Source organism: Crocuta crocuta, unplaced genomic scaffold (genome assembly GCF_008692635.1).
Source record: "Crocuta crocuta isolate KB4526 unplaced genomic scaffold, BGI_CrCroc_1.0 scaffold279, whole genome shotgun sequence".
Lineage (NCBI taxonomy): Eukaryota > Metazoa > Chordata > Mammalia > Carnivora > Hyaenidae > Crocuta > Crocuta crocuta.
In genome coordinates this window covers 5,444,318-5,465,533 of record NW_027551570.1, presented here as the reverse complement: position 1 = coordinate 5,465,533, position 21,216 = coordinate 5,444,318, and the positions used below count along the sequence as shown (strand labels likewise).

Sequence of the window (21,216 nt, the reverse complement as noted above, 5' to 3'; positions counted from 1 at the left end):
ATGGGCAGCACTGGTGTGGTGGGATATATATAATAATAAGTGAATAAAATGTATAATGTAATAGATACTAATAAGCTAATTATAATAAATGCCATACGATACATTATAACTGACACTTAATGAATACTTATTATGAGCCAGCAGCATCATAAGTGCTTTGTACGTATGATTTCATTTAATCCTCCCAGCAGCTCTGAGGTACAGGGGTTGTTGATCTTATAGCCGAGAGGGGCTGGGTTATGTGCCCAGGGTCACACAGCTGGTAAGTTCGTGCTGGGGCCGGGATTAAATACCCCTGGCAGTGTGGTTACAGAGCACGTGCTGTTAGCAGCCATACTGTGCTGCTTCCTTTTATTTTGGAAGGCAGATGGCATTAGGTGTCCTGCCTGATAAACAGGAGGTTTGGAGAGGAGGAAGGGTGGCCCTGAAGGAAGGGGCTGGTGGGAGTGGGTAGAGCACTGTTCTGGAGAAGATGAGCAGGACTAGGATCAGAAGCTCAGGGAGAGGGTCAGTGTGGAAACCAACCCACTTGCCCTCGAGGGGAGAAGGAGGACTGGCAAAAATCCAGAGGAGGAGAGGCAAGAGATTTTACGGGAGCAATGAAAGGTAAGACATTTTCTGAGATATTTTGAGTTGGTGAGGGAGATGGCTACCCATCTGGAGAATTTTGCAGTGTTTTTTTAAGAATCGTTTCCCACTGTAATTTGATTAAACCTAGTCCTATTGGAGAAGGGGTTGAAGGGGAGGCAGCATTAGCATGTGAGGTTCATTGACCCTGACAGCTTTCTAAGACACCCTTTGGTGGAGCCATGAAACCAGCACTATCCAAGGAGAATGACTGTACTTTGGTCACCTACTGCTGCTTTGATTTGCTTCCAGAAGTGGAGTTGAATGGCAGTAGGAGGTTGAGGAGAGTCATGTTGTCTTTTTTGTGACAAGATGTTCTGAAGATGTCATGTTGTGAAGATGTCCCAAATTTTAGGAGGAAGAAAGACTCAAAGGTGGAAGAAACAAAGAATGAAGGAAGCAAAGGCATTTTGAACTCAAGGGCTGCTGAGGAGTGGATGACACTGAGGAGTGCCTGGCTCAGACCTTAGAATTTTCTAGAAATCAGATATGTTGTTTAGGATAGTGCTTCTCAAACTATCTGTGGTGAGGAGCTATTTTTGATATTGTTCTAAGGCTGTGGACTGTTTATATTTTGTCAAATATCAACAGGGAATTAGAAAAAATAAATTACAAATCATAAGGAATACAAACCCAATTTGTTGTCTATTATTAGATTCAACAGACTCTGAAATTGCTAAAAATAAGTTGCTAAATGCTTACTTGTAATTTCTGAAATTAGCTTGTCATAGACTTCTAGCAGGCTCAGAACAAACATAGACTCGTAGCTAACAGTGGGCTTCACTTTGTATATGTTGTGTTGACCAAGAATTTAGACACCAGACAGAGGGTTCCCAGGCGTCCAGTTCCCCGGGCTCTTTCCAGATTACCCAGCCTGGTGCATGGAATATACTAGACACTCAACAAATAAACACTTGTTAAATGGTCCCCTTAAGAGATGCTTTTGGGGCACCTGGGTGGGCTCAGTCGGTTAAGCATCTGACTTCAGCCCAAGTTATGATCTCACGGTTTGCGAGTTCAAGCCCTGCATTGGGCTCTGTGTTGTTAATGTGGAGCCTGCTTTGGATCCTCTGTCTGCCTCTCTCTTTGCCTCTTCCTCACCCTCTCTCAAAAGTAAACATTTTTTAAAAAATGATGATTTTTGTGGGGCCCCTGGGTGGCTTAGTTGGTCAAGCATCTGACTCTTGATTGTGGTCATGATCTCACGGTCATGAGATCATGAGATTGAGCCCTGTGGGAGGCTCAGCTTGGAGTGTGGAGCCTGCTTGGGACTCTCTCCCTCTCTCTGTCTCTGCTCCTCCCCCACTTGTGTCCTCTCTCAAAATAAGTAAATAAACTTTGAAGAAAAAAAGGGATGATTTTTATATGCAGAAGAAAATTCGATTAGTATGATAGCAAGCCTCTCAAAAATAAGATAATTAAAATTGGGCACCTGGTGGTAGGCAGCATTTTAAAGCAAAGTGTGCTTTTTCTTGTTTTACAGTTTACAAAAGCCACATCTTTGTAGATTTCAAAAAACCTTAGTTACCAGAAATCCACAGTTTGTTCCTTACACGTGTACATACCAACCTCAGCCACGGTTCATCTTTTGGGTCTAGGTCGTGTCGACCGCTAAGGTGTGTGGGGCTGCTGCTGAGTCGTCATCCGTGAAGAGGCTCCAACTGCTTGTTGCTGATAAAGATTTTTCTTTTAAAGCCGGTCAATGGTAAGTGGCTTCTCGCTTTCATTGGTGTTTTGTGTTCAAGGAGGTGCCATCCAATAAGAGGGCTTATTTTCTTTTCTGGAAAGAACTACTGTGGCTGGCTGTTTCTACTGAGGAGTAGGAAGTCTAGACCATCCCCATTTGGGGGGAGCCTTCTTTTGTCATGGAGAGAGAATCTGATTCCCTTGCTTGCCTCGGAGCTCCCCTTGCCTTTGAGTGCCTGACCTTCTCAGTCCTGTATGAAAATTGCTGCCTTGAGTTTCATAGATTGAAACAAAGCAGTTAGTTCTTAGCCAGGGACCTGACACCTCTGATGATTATGCTCTTCAGGAATGGCTGCTGTAATAGAATGTCTTGGAATAATCTAATTTGCTTGAGTTATTTGTTGCCAGGGACTGATACATTTTTTAAAAATTAGCCTTCATGTCAAATACAGAGTAACACCACAGTCTGAAAAGAAGAATATCCAGTTATGTCACAGAGCTGGCCACCTTCTCTACCGGATTCCTGTATCACTTGTCTGAGATGAGTTTAAGTATTTTGCTGAATTTATTATCAGGATCCCCCAGTCCGGTCCAGCCTGCACCACACTCCTGATCCTGCCTGATTTGACACTAGGACAAGTCAGAACACTGACAGGGTGGACAGCCCCGCTGTCCCACTGTTCTTGCAAATGGCCTCCCTGAGTTGCAATTCAAGTTGAATTGGAAATAAAGCAACTTGTATTTCCTTAGGAAAGGTGTGTTTGGGTGTATGTTTCCTTTATTTAGATAAAGCATTCATTTCTAAGTGAGTTTCTGGCATGTCAATCTTGGTAGCCTTTCTTAGGAGTCACTTGACTAATTTTGGCAGTCCATCTGGAAATGTGGTTTTGTTAGAAGGAGGATGTGTGATAATAGCAAGTGCGCTAATAGCAAGAGTTAGCAGTCTTGTGTTCATAGTTTGCCTTTGAATTTAGAACTAGAAAACAAGATGCTGATTGCCATAATTTGCGTTTGTGAGGCAATTTACTGCAATCTTAGCACATGTTCGGTGATGCATATTAAATGCATTTGGGCAGATTTAGGGGGGCCGGCAACATTTTTACCCTTCAAAAATAGTGAAACGGTTATTACATTGAAAAGTGGAGACTTTAATTGTAATGATCTGTCTTTCCATATTCCCTTCTGGGGAAGTGTGTGGGTCCTGTGTGCAGCATTGTCTCTGTGTTGTCAACACTGAATTGTGCTGACACTCCCGAGTAGAGGAGCCTGTGCATTGGTTTGTAATGCTATGGCCTTGTTGTACCTGCAGGTGTATTAGCACTTGCAGCTGTAGTTACCTGATAAGAAAAAGACCATCATTCCCTAGTGATGTGTGTAGAAATAGGATTCCCTGGTGATCCTCGAGGTAAAATCTTTCAAGTTGGGTGTTATATGTCCCGTACCAATGAATGAATTTGGTAATCTCACTGTTGTCAGGACTGGTTTTAGAATGTGCCTGACAGACTCCTGCTCCAGGGGACAGATGTAGGGATGGTCATCTCTGACTATTTAGGATTGACCTTTCCCTGCCAGGTGCCCATCAGCACTCATTCCCAGCATCCGAGTCTCCTTTTAAAAGAGTGCTCCTTTGGGGCACCTGGGTGGTTAAGTTGGTTGAGCATCCGACGTGGGCTTAGGTCATGATCTTACAATTCATGAGTTTGAGCCCTACATCAGGCTCTGGGCTGATAGCTCGGACCCTGGAGCCTGCTTTGGAGTCTGTGTCTCCCTCTCTCTCTGCCCCTCCTCTGCTTGCAGTCTCTCTCTCAAAATAAATAAACATTTAAAAAAATAAAAGTTTGCTCCCTTATGCCTGACTTATTTTATGGCTCTGGAGGTTATAAGTTTCTTTGGCTATTTGACTTCTTGGTTACAGAATGGCCATTTGCTTAGGTTGGTGAAGTCTGTGTCTTCGGTGCTATTGCTGGGATGGCCCGTGCTCTGTGCTCGCTTAGATCATCGGTTTGTAGTAACCTCCATGTGGCATTTTGGGGAAGAGGGGGAGGATCAAGGAGAGAGGGAGTATGGGTGTGGCTGCCATTCAGTTTGTGTAGGTAGGGTTATCAGAGCAGAGTACTGCTAGAGATAAAGTAGAGGATTGCCCCTGGGCTTATCTTTGGGGTCAGAGATTGGGTCATGATCCATCCCACATCCCTGAATTCTTGACCACTGGCCTCCTCTGATAGCTGCCAAACAGAGAGGGAGGCTCTAGACCTGCCTTTAAATCAATAAATGAATGCTCTGGGGCTTTGGGCACAGGTCTCCATGTAGACACTTTATAATATAGACCAGAAATCAGCCTCTGGGGCTCTTCCTGTGCTGCACTGTGTTCTTGTTGGACCTTTCAGAAGGGACCAATTTCTTTACTGGGAAACTAGTTCCAAGAACTCAAGCAATCCAATCTAAAGAGAAAGGTCAAAAGAGGACACTCCCTCAAAACCACTGCTCACAGCAGCAGGACTGAACCTTTTAGGCTTCTGCCACTAGTAGATCCACCGCCTAGTAGCTAGGTGAGACCCACTCTTGACCTTCACAAAAGTCCTCTTTCCTGATGGTAGAAAGATGAGGATTCTCTCTTGGGGCTGGAGTGTGCCACCAACAGTCTCCATGTCATGTGTGAGTGTCTGCAGTTGGTAGATTCAGTGTTCCTTGTGGCACTTACTGCTGTGGGCTGGGTCCATCCTCTGAGGGAGGCTGTATCACAGCGTCACATGCCTAGTGCTCTGGATACTGCATTATTCACATGCTGGCTTTTCTAGTTCTGTGATGTGGGTAGTTTCCTTCTTTCTCTGGTCTTCAGTTCCATGTCTGTAAAGGGGGAATAGTAACATTCCTATGTCTTGGGATATGTCAGGTGTTTAACACAGTGCCTAATGTTTAACTTTATTAGTTTGTTTTTGCTTTTTGTTACAGCCAGTGTTTCACTCAGTTAGTTCATCTGTGTTGGTGAGGCCCAGGGGACAGATTCCAATTCTTTGTTCCCTGGCTGGTTTCCCTGCTGTTGTTTGGAAGAGTAGTAGGCCAAGCAGGAGTGGGTGAGGTGCATCTTCACTATGATGATGCCCCTCCTGCCACAGTCAGTACTGATTCCACACTTGGCTTGCAAGGATCAGGGGAAAGCAAGGCAAACATTTTTGGAAAGAGAAAGGTATCTGTGACTTCATATAGGATAACATAAGTTTTCATGCTTGAAAGTGATTGGGCTCCATTAAGTGAATGACACCAAAAAGAAACAGATGAGAGGAGTGAAATTAGAGAAATAAGACTCCACCCCTCCCCTCTAGCAGGGCTGCTGCCTTGTAGACAGTAGATAGCCTAAATGGCAGTGTTTGGCAGCCCTGACTCGTACATGACCACATAGAAAGTGTTGCATTCCTTGGTGTCATTGTTCAGACTGTGTCTTCGTCCATGCTTGCTTGGTGAGTGCTTTGTGTTTTTTAAGCCTCCTGTGAAGTATTTGTGAAATCCTCCACCCCTGGTAGAATTGACTACTACTTCTTCCATTCCCCCCCCACCAAACATATTTTTAAAAAATAAAATAGTGGCTTTATTAGTATTTTCCTGATAAAAACAGGATCACATGTGTTGGAGCTAAGAAGAAATCTCTGTTAAGTGCCGGTACTTCCAGACAGGTCTTCAATGATGAGCATTTTCTCTCTCCCAAACAGATTTTCTCATAGCTTAATACATAAATATAAAGTAATTATATTTATCTGTTGATTTTCCTCCCATTAAGGGTGAGTTTATTGAGGGCAGGAATCAAGACACACTTGCATCTTTGCACCCACACCGACCACAGTGCCTGTACACGATAAGCAGGTGCTGCCTGTAGTGTTTGCATGGGGATGAGGAGGGGCTCCAGGTCGTCACGCTGGGGACTAGAGAGTTTTAGGATCTCATGGTGAAGCACTGACACTTGGTCATGGTTTGCATGGCAGGTGTGTGCGGGGCACTGAGACTGCATCTGTGGGCAGGACAGGGCTGCCTGCTGTGGGTATGGGTATGTGGCTTCACTACGTAAAGAATTAGGCTCTTCCTCCCAGTTCCTCCTATACTCACTCATAATGGGAGTCCAGTAGGTGCCTCAACTCTTGGCTTCAAGAATGCCATTCTTGGAAAGCCATTTTATTTTGAAGTTTAAAGTTTATTTTTGAGAGAGAGTGTGTGTTGGTGAGATGAGAAGGGGTGCAGAGAGAGGAAGAGAGATTCCCAAGCAGGCACCGCCCTATCACCACAGAGCCTGATGTGGTGCTCAAACTCGCGAACCAGAAGATCCTGACCTGAGCCAAAATCAAGAGTCTGGATGCTTAACTGACTGGGGCACCCAGGTGCCCTGCAAAGGGCATTTTTTTAAGGGTACGTGTGTGTGTGTGTGTGTGTGTTTAAAACTTAATTCTTGGGAAGATGTTTTATGAAATATGTATTGTGCATATTTTCTTAAAATTCATTCAGATAAGGTTTTTATGTCATTTGAATTCTATAGCATGTAATGAAGGAGTCCCTTTCGAAAAAGATTGGTTTCCAAAGAGGATTCCATCATTCAACTGAGAGAATGGTCTTTATTAACATCGAGCAGCAGAGGGTGCTGTAGATCAGGAGATGAAGCAGCAAACGTAGCTCCTTGATTTACTTCCTGTTTTAAATGTGGAAGCTGTGGAGATGCTGTTAAACCTCTTCTCTGAAAGCCTGTAGCAACTGTCTTAATAAATATTAACTACGATCTTTAGATTTCTATCTTGTCTGAATGAAGAAGAAATGAAAGTATTAATGGGGAAGAATCAAGTGAATATAGACAAAAGTAGGTGAGGGACCTTTTCCGGAGCATTCCAATCCAGAACTTTTTTTTTTTTTTTTTAATGTTTTTATTTATTTCTAGGAGAGAGAGAGACAGTGTGAGCAGGGGAGGGTCAGAGAGAGAGGGAGTCACAGACTGAAACAGACTCCAGGCTCTGAGCTGGCAGTCAGCACAGAGCCCGACGTGGGGCTCGAACCCACGAACCGCGAGATCATGACCTAAGCGAAAGTCGAACGCTTAACCGACTAAGCCACCCAGGCGCCCCTAGAACTGGTTTTTAAAGATTATAAAAAATGTCCAGATATTTAAGTCCAGAGATCAGAAGAGAACATCTTTTAAGGTCATAGACCATATCAATAGAGAATGTAGTGGATTCTTCATGTGAGCCTACTGGTAGGAAAATAACGGGGGGACTAATGATACTTTTACTCTTTGATGGCCGAGAAACTTCTAGATTGGATGTTTTCTAGACATTGGGATGGGAATTTTTTTTGTGGTTCCAAGTTCTAAGGAATTTTTTTTTCCTTGGCATATAACTAGCTTTGTTGAATTTCCTAGAAGCCCCACCAAAAAAAAGTTTTCTGGCATAGAAGTATCTAAGGCTTAAAACTTGCAAGAGTTCTAGACTATAGGCATATGATTAGAAGAAAAGGAAATATAAGACTTTTGGAACTTAGAAGGTCACATCAGCATTTTAATTTGTCAAGTGCCAGCGAAAGAATTTTTATTGCTCTTTTTTTTTTAAAATTTTTATACTTTCAAAAAACTGCCTTATTGGTATATACTCTACATATCATAAAATTCACCCATTTGAAGTATACAATTCAGAGGTGCCTGAGGTGGTTCAGTTGGTTAAGTGTCTGACTATTGATTTTGGCTCAGGTCACGATCTCATGGTTTGTGAGATCGAACCCTGCATTTGGTTTGGTGCCGACAGTGTGGAGCCTGCTTGAGATTCTCTCCCTCTCTCTCTGCCCTTCCCCTGCTTGCATATGCACTCTCTCTCTCTCTCTCTCAAAATAAATGAATAAACTTAAAAAAGGTACTCTTTAAAGTGTACAGTTCAGTGGTTTGTACTATATTCACAAAACTGTGCAGCCATCAACAGAACATTTTACACCATTCCCATCATCCCCAAAAGAAACCCTATACTGATTATCACTCACTCTCTATCCTCACCCGCTTAACTGTTCTCCTTTCTGTCTTTATGGACTTGCCAGTTCTGGGCATTTCATATCAGTGGAATTATATAATAGGTGGTCTTTTTGTGACTGGCTTTTTTCTCTTAACACAGTTTTAATGTCCTTATGTTGTGACATGTATCAGTGCTTCATTCTCCTGTGGATACACCTCATTTTGTTTATACATTCATCAGTCTCCCTTTTAGGCTGTTACCAATGATACTGCTACGAATATTCATGTACCTGTTTTTTGAGTGGGCATATATTTTCATTTCTCGTGGGTATTTATTTAAGGGTGGAGTTGTTGGTCATATGGTAACTCTGACATTTTGAGGCACTTCCAAACTGTTTTCTGAAGTGGCTGCACCATTTTATGTCCCCACCAGCAGTGTGTAAGGGTCTCAATTTCTCAGGATCCTCACTTATACTGTTGTCTTTCTGATATGCCATCAGTCCTAGTGAGTGCAAAGTGGTAAATAACTCTTATGATTTTGATTTGCATTTTCCTAATAAATAATGAAGTTGTTTTATGTGCTTATTTGCCATTTATGTATTTTCTTTGGATAAATGTTTATACTAATCCTTTGCCCATTTTTTAAAAGTTCTTTATATGTTCTGTATACAAGTCCCTTATCAGACATATGATTGGAAATTTTTTTCTCCCATTCTGTGTGTTGTTTTTTAACTGTCTTGATAGTATCATTTATAGTACAAAGTAATTTTGTTGCAGTCTAGTTTCATTTTTTCTTTAAAATGTTTGGTATCATATCTTAGTAATCATTGCCATGAACAGTTATTCTTGTGGATGTCTTCTAAAGGTTTATAATTTTAGCTCTTACCTTTAATCCTATGACCCATTTTGAGTTAATTTTTGTTTATGGTGTGAGGTAGGGGTCCAACTTCATTCTTTTTACATCTGGATATCCAGGTGTTGCAGCACCATTCTTTGAAAAGACTGTTCTTTTGCCATTGAATTGTATTGGTCTCTTGTCAAAAGTCAGTTGACCATATATTTAAAAGTTCACCTCTAGACTTTCAGTTTTTTACCATTGAGCTATGTACCTGTCCTTATGCTGGTACTACAGTACCTTCATTTCTGTAGCTTTATACTAAGTTTTGAAATCAGAAGGTGTGAGTTCGCCACATTTGTTCTCCTTTTTCTATATTGTTTTGATGATTCTGGGTTCCTTGAATTTCCATGTTAATTTTATGATCAACTTGCCAGTTTTTGCAAAGAAACCCATTGGGGTTTTGATAGGTACTGCACTGAATATGTAGATCAATTTGGAAAGTATTGCCATCTTCACATTATTGAGTCTTCCAATCCAATAACGTTAGATGTCTTTTTATATTTAGATATTCTTTGATTTTTCCCAATGTTTTACAGTTTTCCCAGTGTGCAATGCTAATAGTTCTTTCGTTAGTTTTATTCCCAGTTGTTTTATTCTTTTTATGCTATTATAAATAGAATTATTTTTCTTTAGAAAAAAAATTGTAATGTTTATTTTAGAGAGAGAGAGACAGAGAGAGAGAGAGAGAGAGAGCAAGTTGGGAAATACCCTGCATGAGCAGGGGAGGGGCAGAGAGAGAGGGAGACAAAGAGTCTGAAGCAGGCTCTAGGCTCTGAGATGTCAGCACAGAGCCCAGTGTGGGGCTTGAACTCATGAACCATGAGATCATGACCTGAGCCAAAGTCAGACACTTAACCAACTGAGCCACCCAGGTGCCCCAGAATTATTTTTTTTAATTTCACATTTAGATTTTAAATTTCTAGTGTATAGGAGTACAATTGATTTTTTAAAAATGCTTATTTATTTTGAGAGAGAGAGCATGCACCGGGTAGGGGCAGAGAGAGAGAGGGAGAGAGAGAATCCCAAGCAGGCCCTGGGTTGTCAGCACAGAGCCTGATGCAGGACTCCATCTCATGAACTATGAGGTTATGACCTGAGCCGAAATCAAGAGTCAGATGTTTAACAGACTGAGCCACCCAGGTACTCCTACAGTTGATTTTTGTTAGTCTTGTATCCTGCAACATTATTTGAACTTGCTTATTATAACATCTTTATAGTAGTTTCCTTAGGATTTTCTGTATACAATGTCATGTGACCTGCAGCTTCTTCCTCTCCAATCTCGAAACCTTTTCTTTCATTTTCTTGCTTAATTGCCTTGGCTAGAACCTCTAGTACAATGTTGAAAAGAAGTGGTAGGAGCAGACATCCTTGTCTTGTTTCTGTTTTTAGGGGAGAAACTTTCAGCTTTTCAACATGAAATGTTGGCTATTTTGTAGATGTCCTTTATTAGATTGAGGAAGTTTCCATTTATTCCCAATTTGTTGAATATTTTTATTATGTGCGACTCTTGAATATTGTCAGATGTCTTTTCTACATCTATTAAGATGGTACCTGGGTTTTTCAGATGTTAAACCAACCTAGTATTCCTGGGATTTTTGGATTGATATTCACAAAAGGTATTGATCTGGAGTTTCTTTTCTTGTTAGATCTTTGTCTGGTTTGGGTAGCAGGGTAATATTGGCCTTATAGAATGAGCTCAGAAGTGTTCTTTTCTGTTCTTTGGAAGAGTTTGTGAAAGATTAGTGTTCTTTAAATGTTTGGTAGAATTTACCCATGGTGTTATCTGGACCTATCCTTTTCTTTCTAGGAAGTTTTGAAATTACTAATTCAATTTATTTGCTTGTTAAGGATCTCTTCAGATTTCCTGTTTCTTCTTGAGTCCAATTTGGTAGTTTCTGTCTTTCTATCCATTTCACTTAAGCTATCTAAATTTTTGTCATCCAGTTGTTCATAAAATTCCTTTATAGGCCTTTTTATTTTTTTAAGGTTGATGATATCCCTTCTTTCATTCTTGATTTTACTCATTTTATCTTTTCTCTTCTAAATTAGCTAAAGGTTTGTCAGTTTTACTTACCTTATTACCCACTCTTAAAATTGCTTCAAAAGAAAGAGCTTATTTGCTTCTTTTTTTTTTTTTTTTAAGGGTTGATTTCTTTATCCCAGGAGTCTCTGTTGTTGGTGGGTTCTCAATATGCTCCAGCCCCAGACTGCTAGAACAAGAGAGAATTATAGAATTGGCAGTGAAATATGCGAATCACCCCCCTGCTCTCTGGATTCACAATCAGGTGAGCAAACCTGTTTAACCTTGGAGATCTGGGCATCACTGCCTCCCACAGAATTGGTGTTCCACTCACTTAAGGCACTTAAGAAACCTGGGCCTGAGTTGAGAAGCGTGCATACTCACAAAGAGCCCCTCTATCCAGAATTCCCACTCCACAATGGTCAAGAAGCAGAGTCCTTTTGATGCATTAAGGAAGAAGACTTACAATATATCCTGGGTTACCAGTGTTGAGTTGAACCCTCCTTAGTATTGAAATATTTTACTTTTTATGTAAGTTTTTTTAAAAAATATTTTTTAATGATTATTTACTTTTTGAAAGAGAGACAGATCATGAGCAAGGGATGGACAGAGGGAGAGAGGGAGACAGTATGAAGCAGGCTCCAGGCTCTGAGCTGTCAGCACAGAGCCCAATGTGGGGCTCGAACTCACAAACCATGAGATCATGACTTGAGCTGAAGTCAGAAGCTTAACCGACTAAACCACCCAGGTGCCCCTGTAAGTGTTTAAAAATTGGCCCTCTGTGTATATGTCTTGTAAGTGGTAAGTCTGGAAGTCAGATTATTTTGTCCCAACTGTCCTAAACAAAGGGAATTAAACGATCACCCTCTCATTTGGAAACGATTTCTGATTGCATCCCGCTCATGCCCAGAGCTGAGTGCTGCTGAATCTGGGGTGTTATTCCCTTTCTGGAGAGCTCGTCACATGTGATTCTAAGAGGGGATCCACCTTTGCTGCTTGTAACTCCTGTTTTACTATGGGACTCAGCACAGTCCTACAGAAGCTGCCTGCTCAGTACCTCCCAGAACTCTGGTAACAAAGACTGAGCTCAGCACTGATGAGTTGTTTGTCTTCTTAATTTTTGACCCTTGTCTCCTTTTGACTGCGATCCCTTTCATTTCTGGACCGTGCCTTCTATATTTACCAACAACCTCCATCCCACCCTAGGACTTTTCTTATCACCTTTGCCGAAAAGGAATGTACCAGTATAAATATTGTAGCTGATTTTAAGTTATATGGAAGGGCAAAGGGGCCAGAAGAGCTAACACAGTTTTGAAAAAGAATAAAGTGGGAACAATCACATTGCTTAAATTTAAGGTGAAAATAAAGCTATAGTAATGAAAACAGTGTGATATTGGTGAAGGGATAGACACATAAATTGATGGAACAGAATAATGAGTTCAGAAATAAACCAACATACATATGGCCATTTGATCTTTGATGAAAGTGCTGAAGAAATTCAGTGGCAAAAGAGTAACCTTTTCAACATGTAGAGACGGGACTGTTGTTTATCCGTATGCAAAACAAGAAAAAGAACTTTGACCTAAATGTCATACTTCATGTTGAATATTCACCCAAAATAGATTGTAGATCTAAGTAGAAAACACAAAACTATAAAAATTTCAGGAGAAAATTTAGGAAATATTCTGCATTTGAGGGTAGGCAAAATGTTCTTCGGAGGACACCGAAAGTAAGACCCATGAAAGAAGAGATTGATACATAGGACTTAATCAAAATTAAAAACGTTTTTCTGCAGAAGAGACTGTTAACAGAATTAACAACAACAACAATAATAAGCTACAGACTCGGAGAAAGTTATTTGCACGTTACGTATCCAAGAAAGAATGTATAATATCCAGAATACATAAAGAACTCTCAAAAGTCGGCAAAAAGAAAACAGGCATAATTTAAAAATAGGTAGAAGATTGAATGAATACTTCACTAAAAAGGATGCAAGATGGGAAATAAGCAATGACAAGATACTCGCCATCGTTAGGGAAATGCAGGTTAAAACCATATATAGTAGTATCTCTCCACACCTATTAGAATGACAGAAGTTAAAAATTCTGACCAGACCAAGTGCAGGTAAGGATGTGGAGTGACTGAAGTCTTTCGTATTGCTTAGATGGCTAGCAAGAGTGCGAGATAATGCAGCCAATCTGGAAAACATCTTGGTATTTTTGTATCAAACTAAATATACACTTATCAGAGTCCCAGTAATCCTGCTCTTGGGTGTTTATTCTCGAGAAACGAAAGTTCTGTTCAGTTTAAAGCCTGTACAGGAACATCTATTGTGGTTCTATTCATAATTATCAAAAACTGGAAACAACCTAAATGTTTCTCAACAGGTGAGTGGATAAACTGTGATCCATTCATACAGTGTATTGTTATTCAGCAATAAAAATGGATGAACTATTGATGCTTTCCCCTTGGGTGAGTCTCAAAGGCCAATGTAGAGTGAAAAAAGCCAGTCTCAAAGGTTACGTACTCCATGATCCCATTTTTGTCACACTCTGGAAGACAAAGATACAATGATGGAAAACAGATGAGTGGTTAACAGGGGAGAGGGGTAGGGGAAGGTGTGAGCACAGAGAGCGAGCACAGGGAGGTTTTGGGGGGCGATGGAGCTGTTCCATATCTTGGTTTTGGTGGTAGTTACGCAGATCTATGTATGTGTTAAAATTTGTAGAACTATACTCCCTTCACCCCCCCAAAAGAGTATTACTGTAAAATAATTTAAAAAAATAAAAGATATTTTATAGTGGCATAAAAATATCTGTTCTAATTAGGGTCTGCATGTCAAGTTGTATCTGTTCAGAGTAAGGCAGCTGCTTGCCTTAGCATTTCCATTCTAAGTGTATCCTGTCACAGTTTCTCCCTCCGACCTTCTGAGTCACTCCTTCCATGTGTCCTCAGCTGCCTCATTCCTTTTTAGATTCACTTTGGATTTTCCACCCATTTCTGTCCATAGGCTGCATCCTGAGTCTCTAAAAGATGCTGTGGGGGTGGCACCAACAAGGTTTCCATGTGCCCACGCTCAGTGTTAAAACGAGCATAGCCATCCCAGCTCCTAGTTCCGTGAGCCCCCTCCCACGTGACCTGACCTGGTCCTGGTCCACAGCTCCCTGCTTGGTTTCATGCCTCATTGGCATTTCAATGAAGGAACTTATTCTTAGAGGCGGTAGAAAATCTCCAAGTGGCATTGCTTGAATGCACATTTTAATTGTAGTGCTTGCTCCGCTCTGCCCGGTGGGAGTTGCAAACAGCCTTTATGAAGTCAGATTTTTCTTGGAACCATTCTTAGGTGGCTGTTTTCCTCCTGAGGGTTTGTCTTATGAAGCTATTAGAGTGGACAATGGAGGCACGTGAGTGTCTGGGTGGCAGCAGGCTGCTCTGTTGGGACAGGGGATAAAGTGCCATAAATGTCTTCCTTTATTTTATCTGCTTTGGCTCAGGCTCCTGGCAGGGTAAAGGGTTCTAGACAGCTATTGTGTGCTGGGCTCCAGTAGCTGTGGAAAAGTTGTTTATTTCACAAGTAGAAAATCTATACCCAAATTAGATAACATGGCTATGTAATTGAGGATAATGTCCTTTTACTCGCTTCCAGATTATACCGTATAGCACTTTGAGTCTTGTGCTCATGCTACCTTGGCAGTTTTTATTGATCAATAAAAGACAGAAATGGCTTTTCATTCTTTCCAGATGCTAGCAAATTAGAAGATAGATCTATTTAAGATTATTTTGTCACTAAGGAGATGGAATGCACATTTTTTTTTTTTTTTTGCCAAGTTTAGGGTTTTGAAAATACTCTGGTTTCTAAAGATAGTACCCTAAAGACTTTGTTCTCATTACTAATCCTACTGAAGATGACCAAAAGAGAAAATAATTTCTGTCTCATTTCTTAGTCTCTCTTACATTCTTAGAGATAAAGAGATGTGTACAGGCAGGCAGGGTGGGGAGGGAGGTACAGAGAGATCACATCTGTTGTCATTAGGCGGAGCCTCTTGTATCGCAGCTTCTGTTTTTGAGACTTGGCAAGAAGGGACATTTTAAAGCCCTTTGGTAGCCAGTGTAGTGATTCCTAGATTGTACTTATTCCTAACCCTTGCTTCTAATTTCTTTTGTCAAAAATTAAGACCCTCTTACCATTCTTCATGTAAAAATGGCCTATATATTTAAAACTGTTAAGTTCAGATGTTTTTCTTTACCCTCAGAAAGGATTTCCCTTCATTGAATAGTTCTTTGCTTTCCAGAAAGGACCTCTTTAGTGAATTAAAATAATTTTCAGTTTTTCTTAGATTTCTCTAAGATTAACTCTTAAGATTTAACATTTTTAAGTTGTTAAGCCCCAAATTAATTCATGTGAATAAGTACTTACCTGCCTACCTTTCATGTAAGGTGCCAAGGAGTGAATGCTGAGGGTTTGGTCTCGTAAAAGCACATGCAACTTCTTGCTTCTTAGGAGGGAGTTTAATTATTTACATCAGGAACATGTAATGGAGCAAACCTTTGCTTTTGATATAAGTTTCTTTAGTTCTAGATTCTATGTTTTAGTGACAGGGAAGAAGGAAGCAGGTACACTCAGTGCTTTTCCTTCTATGGCAGCTGCGATGACTAAAACACGCTCTCGTAAGAGAGCTTGATGCCAGCTGGGAATTCTTTCCCATAGTGTGTCGTATGATGGCTGCCATGGCCCTGTGAGGTGAGCAGGACAGGGGCTGGTACCCACTTAACAGATGCGGCAGCAGAGGCTCAGAAAAATGAAGGAACTTGATGTATTTCATAGGCTGTGATTAAAATGCAGTCTTCTGGCTCCAAGATCAGTGCATTTTCTTCAAACTAGAGGTCTCAACCCTGTCACATCCAGTGCCCTCTTTGTAGAACTGTCCTGAAATGAAATTCAAAGGTAATGTAATCAACACATGAAAAATTTTTCTGGTGGCATAATTCTCTAAGTGTAATGCCAAGGAGAAATAAAAGTGATTCATGGGGTGCCTGGGTGGCTCAGTCAGTTAAGCATCTGATGTTTGATCTCAGGTCAGGTCTTCATCTCAGGGTCGTGAGTTTAAGCCCTACATTGGGCTCCATGCTGGGCATGAAGCCTACTTTAAAGAAAAAGAAAAGTGATTCACAGAGACTATGTGTTTCTTTCTTTCTTTTTTTTTTTTTTAAAGTTTCTTTCTTTTTTTATTTTGAGAGAGAGCAAGCACAAGCTGGGGAGGGGCAGACGGAGAGGGGACAGAGGATCCGAAGCAGGCTCTGTGCTGACAGCAGAGAGCCCGAGTGGGGCTGGAACTGACAAACCACAAGATCATGACCGGAGCTGAAGCCAGATGCTTAACTGACTGAGCCACCCAGGTGCCCCTCTTTTTGTTTTTTAATGTTTTATTTTATTTTTGAGAGAGAGAGAGCACAAGGAGGGGGAGGTGCAAAGAGAGGGGGGACAGAGTATACAAAGCAGGCTCTGCACTGACAGCGGAGAGCCTGATGCCAGGCATGAGCTCACAAACTGCAAGATCACGACTTGAGCTCAAGTAAGACGCTTAACCGACTGGGCCACCCATGTAGCCCTGTGTGTTTCAGTATATCAGTGGTTGGGCGTATCGTAACTAGAAGATTGAATGAAGTAGGCAGACGGATATTCTTCAGCATGGAATCACCATGAGCAGACCGTCTACAGATGCAGATCGTAAGGTTGTTTATGGTGACAGAAACATCACACGTGCATGTTACCAACCAGGATGTGGTTTTCCAGAACAGTGAACATATTTGGGAAAGTTCTGGATACAACAGAGTACAATCCACATGATGGTTACATTCTGGAAAATTCAGACGCCACTAGATGTGTGCAAAAAAGTGCTTTGCGTTTTTTGTAAACTGAGTTAGGATCTAGTCTCAGATCATTACGAACCAGTTTTCACCTACATTTATGTCCTGTGGGCTATTCGGAAGTTTCTGCAGGGCAGTCCTGTGCATTGCAGATAATGATGTGCTGCTAGACTGGCTCTCTGAGTACAAAAAAAGCCCTCAATTGCAGCATTTGCTGATTTCTGTGCTGCAGATATTCCCTCAATGGCTGATTTCACACTACCAGTAGCAACTGGCTCACGAAATTCCTCAGACTTTAGCCATCAGCTGAACAGGACCTGGCTCTGGGACACTGCTAACTTTACAAGACATCTAGCGTCTTTGGCCCTGCCCCTTGCCATTTGGGTTTCCCAAACCATGATTTCAATAAAAAAGTGTCAACACGTGTTTCCCAAACACCCCATCAAGGGCAGGATCACCCCAATGGAAGACCAGTGCATTCAGCTCTGATGGTATTTCTGGTCTAAGTGGCCTCACCACATAGGGTGCTTTACATGGGTGGGGTGGGTGTATGTGGTAGCCCCTCCTAGTGTGAGCCTCTGCTGTCTGTCCTCACCTCTCCAGGGAGAAGCGGGCAGTATCTAGCAGCACTGCAGGGCTGGCCTCAAGCCTGTGCGACTGCTCTGGCTGTGCCCTGCTGGTGACCCGGAGGAAGCCCCCGGTCCCCAGGGTCTTCTCTGATGAGCCCAGGACAGCCGCAATGTAGTGACACCTGCTCCATCCTGCCGATCTCAGCTCCATGACTTTGGTTAGCAAACAGGAGTGCCCCACAGGGAAGGAAACTCACGCTTCAGAGCTGTCCTCTGAGTTCAGTGCCTTTTTCCACAACCCAACTCATCACCTAAGAAGTTAACAAATGGCAAAACTACTGACGTGAGTCTCCTTTTGTCCGTACTGGAGTGGCTGTGCACTGTGAATCACAAAGGCAGAGTAGCAAATGGCCTGTATAACAGACAAGTGGAATCGGGTCACAGGGCCCTGGGACAATTGAGAGCCGGCTGTAAAAATAGTCCTAAACATTGATAAACATGCAGGAGGCAGACACAGTCCGTTTTATTAAAGAAGAGCATAATGTTTAAGACCTGTGTCACAAAGGACTAATGGAACTATCTTTTCGTTCCTGCCCCAGTGTACACTTGACTCTGAAGTGGCCGTGAGAGTGGGTGGAGAGTTCTTCTTTGACCCTCAGCCTGCAGACGCCTCTAGAAACTTGGTGTTGATTGCGGGGGGAGTCGGAATTAACCCTCTGCTTTCCATCCTGCGGTATGCGGCAGACCTCCACAGAGACCGGGTGAACAAAGGAAGTGGCTATGAGGTTGGAACAATAAAGCTCTTCTACAGTGCAAAAAACACCAGTGAGCTCCTGTTTAAGGTAATGGAGAAACACATGTCTTGTAGCTTGCCATGAGCACACGTGTCATGGTTTTAATCATTCACAGAACTTTCTTCCGTTGGTTCTGTCTTCTCTGCAACCGTTCCAACAAAAGGCCTGACAAGACTTTATCATGTTCAGATGGGAATTAACCAACACTTGTGACACAGGACAATGAAACAGCTAGTGTTGAGGACACGCCCACTGAAGTGACAGGTGTAGGGCAGGTTTGTGGGCTTGAATCTGGAGGCAGATGAACAGAAAAGTCACCACATCCCTGAGATTCCATAGTCAGGAGACCTACTGGTGGGCTCGTGTGTTACAGGAGTAGGTGAGAGGCAGAGAGTTTGGACCCGGTGGGTAAACGAAACCCCCGTCACTTGCATCTGTGGAAACGAAGTACATTTGACAGGAGAAGGCTTTTACTCTGGATTGCTTTGCAGCTGCAGGATGAACAAAAGAACAGAAACAGTTAAAAGACACAACTGTGGTCAGTGAAACTGCTGCTTAATTGCCAATGCTTGAGAAAAAGGAGAAAGAAAAAACTCCCGGAGAGTTAGTAATATGCTTGTTAGCATATTCAGATTTCAATTAAAGCCAAATAGCCCTCTGTACTCTGACTGCTCCGGCCTGCTAGGCTACAGACAATACCTCTCTAAGTGGGAGGAAGAGTGGCAGACGTGTGCAGAATGGGAGTCGACGCTCGGCGGCAGGGGTTGTGCACATCTGTTTTGATTTTTTAAAATTGTAGTGTGACCAAATATGTTTGACATTCCAGCAAAATATCCTCGATTTAGTAAATGAATTTCCTGAGAAGATTGCGTGCAGTTTGCATGTTACCAAACAGACTACACAAATCAGTGCAGAACTCCAGCCGTACCTCACGGGTGAGTCCCCTGAAGATATTTTGACTATCTCCACGCAGTTGTTTGGAGGACGTGCCGGTTGGTTGAGTGTGGATGCTTTACCATTGGGAGTTGCTGGCTAGGAATGTCCCTACCTGGGGAGCTGGGAGGTGATTCATCGTGGAAAAATAAGGATGGAGTTAGTGGGAATTACTTATTATATACAGGTTTCTTACTGCCCATATTAAAAATTTATTTTCCACATTTTTTAAGGCAAACTTTGCATCATCGTTGTAGTATGCCTACAGAGAATTTATATTCCAACTTTGACTGAATTGGTGCCAATGGCCATTCATGGTCATTTAAACTACTCATGGTTTCCCCTGCCTGGAAAGATTTTTCACCAGTTTATTTACTTTGCTGAAGTGAGTTCTGAATCTACCAAAGATTCATAAGCTAACTGGCCGTGTCTGAAGAGTGCATGACAGTGGCCTTCCCACTTTGCCCTCTGTAAGTTTAGGAAACCTGGAGATGTACTCTCTCCTCTTGGGTCTGGTCCCGGTGTGATGGCCAGGAGCCGTGTGTGAGGGACTCTGCACTAGATTCCCTGAGCTTGAGTTCCTGGAAGCCAGCACTGTTGCTGAGTGGTGATTAGTCCTTCCTCATTTCGGTACAGGCATGTCTGGCTCATTTAGTGTTTATTCTGTTTTTCTTTGTGTTTTTTTTTGTGTGTGTGTGTTTTTGTTTTGTTTTGTTTTTTCCTGGTAGAAGGAAGAATAACGGAGAAGGAGATAAGAGATCATATTTCAAAAGAGACTTTGTTCTATATTTGTGGCCCACCTCCAATGACAGACTTTTTCTCCAAGCAACTGGAAAACAGCCACGTTCCCAAAGAACACATTTGCTTTGAGAAGTGGTGGTAGGGAGCGGACAGAGGTAGGAGAGAAAGCTGTGAAATCCACTCAGGGCAGTAACAGATGTGTGATTTGTGGTACCATGAATTTACCTCTACTCAACATTTTTGTTTTTGTTTTTGTTTTTAAGGCTGAACTAAGTGACCAGCTGGAGCATCAAAGAAAAACCAGCTGACAGACTTCAATGACAAACGTTTTGCAAAGACTTCATTGAGCAAATTAGTTTTGCTATATTGATCTTATTTTATTAATAACTGTTTGATTATACATCTTGAATTGGTCAGTATAGGTGTTCTATCCCCTTAGGGACAAAAGAGACTATACTTTAACTTAATCACATGCAAATGTTCTGTGTGTAAGATAAAGGCTATCTTTATTTGGTAGCAACCTATGTATCTTATATCCAGTAAACTTATAATTTAAACACATTCTTATTAATCTTATCTTGAAAATTCTGTATATTTAAGGTCTTAGTTCAGCTTACTACAGCCTGAAGCCTTGCTTCTTCAGACCATCAAATTTGGGTTTGGAAATAGAAAATTATTAGGAAAACTTGTTTAGGGAATTGTTACCTGGTATGTTCGCTTAGTGTTGATGAATGTCCTAAGTATGTATCCTGGTGAATTGTTAGTCTGTCCTCAAATGAAATCCTTCCTGTGCTTTGTGTCTTGGTTGTCTGCCTTAACATGACATGGAGGGAGGTGGCTTCTTGTTTGGGACAAAAGCATTGGTGACTGCTGGATTCCATGCTGAATCTTGCCTTCAGTGGCCAGGCTAGCTGGCTGTAAAAATGTGCTGAGGATTGATTAGGGGGTATAGATAGAGCCATTTCCAAATCCTGCTCTTCTGCCTTTTATTTAATTTCTTTGCCAGGGTTCCTCTTGGCACCAACAGCTCTGCAATACGTACTTGTTGAATGATTGAAAGAAAGCAACTAGCACGTAGCTCCTTGCTAAGCCTGGGGTTGGGAGGCAGCCCC

The 21,216-nt window shown here is 41.9% G+C and overlaps 1 protein-coding gene across 4 annotated transcripts in view; it reads left to right on the top strand.

Moving 5' to 3' along the window:
* OXNAD1 (oxidoreductase NAD binding domain containing 1) overlaps positions 1-20,897 on the top strand; it is a 41,904-nt gene extending 21,007 nt beyond the window's left edge. For all 4 annotated transcript variants that reach the window (XM_077750909.1, XM_077750908.1, XM_077750907.1 and 1 more), the window contains 6 exons: positions 2,226-2,332; positions 11,323-11,464; positions 18,236-18,478; positions 19,257-19,365; positions 20,092-20,259; positions 20,368-20,897. In XM_077750909.1, the coding sequence (XP_077607035.1) occupies positions 2,226-2,332; positions 11,323-11,464; positions 18,236-18,478; positions 19,257-19,365; positions 20,092-20,246 (756 nt within the window). In that variant the 3' untranslated portion in view covers positions 20,247-20,259; positions 20,368-20,897. The remainder of the gene's footprint in view (positions 1-2,225; positions 2,333-11,322; positions 11,465-18,235; positions 18,479-19,256; positions 19,366-20,091; positions 20,260-20,367) is intronic.
* The last annotated feature ends 319 nt before the right edge of the window (positions 20,898-21,216 follow it).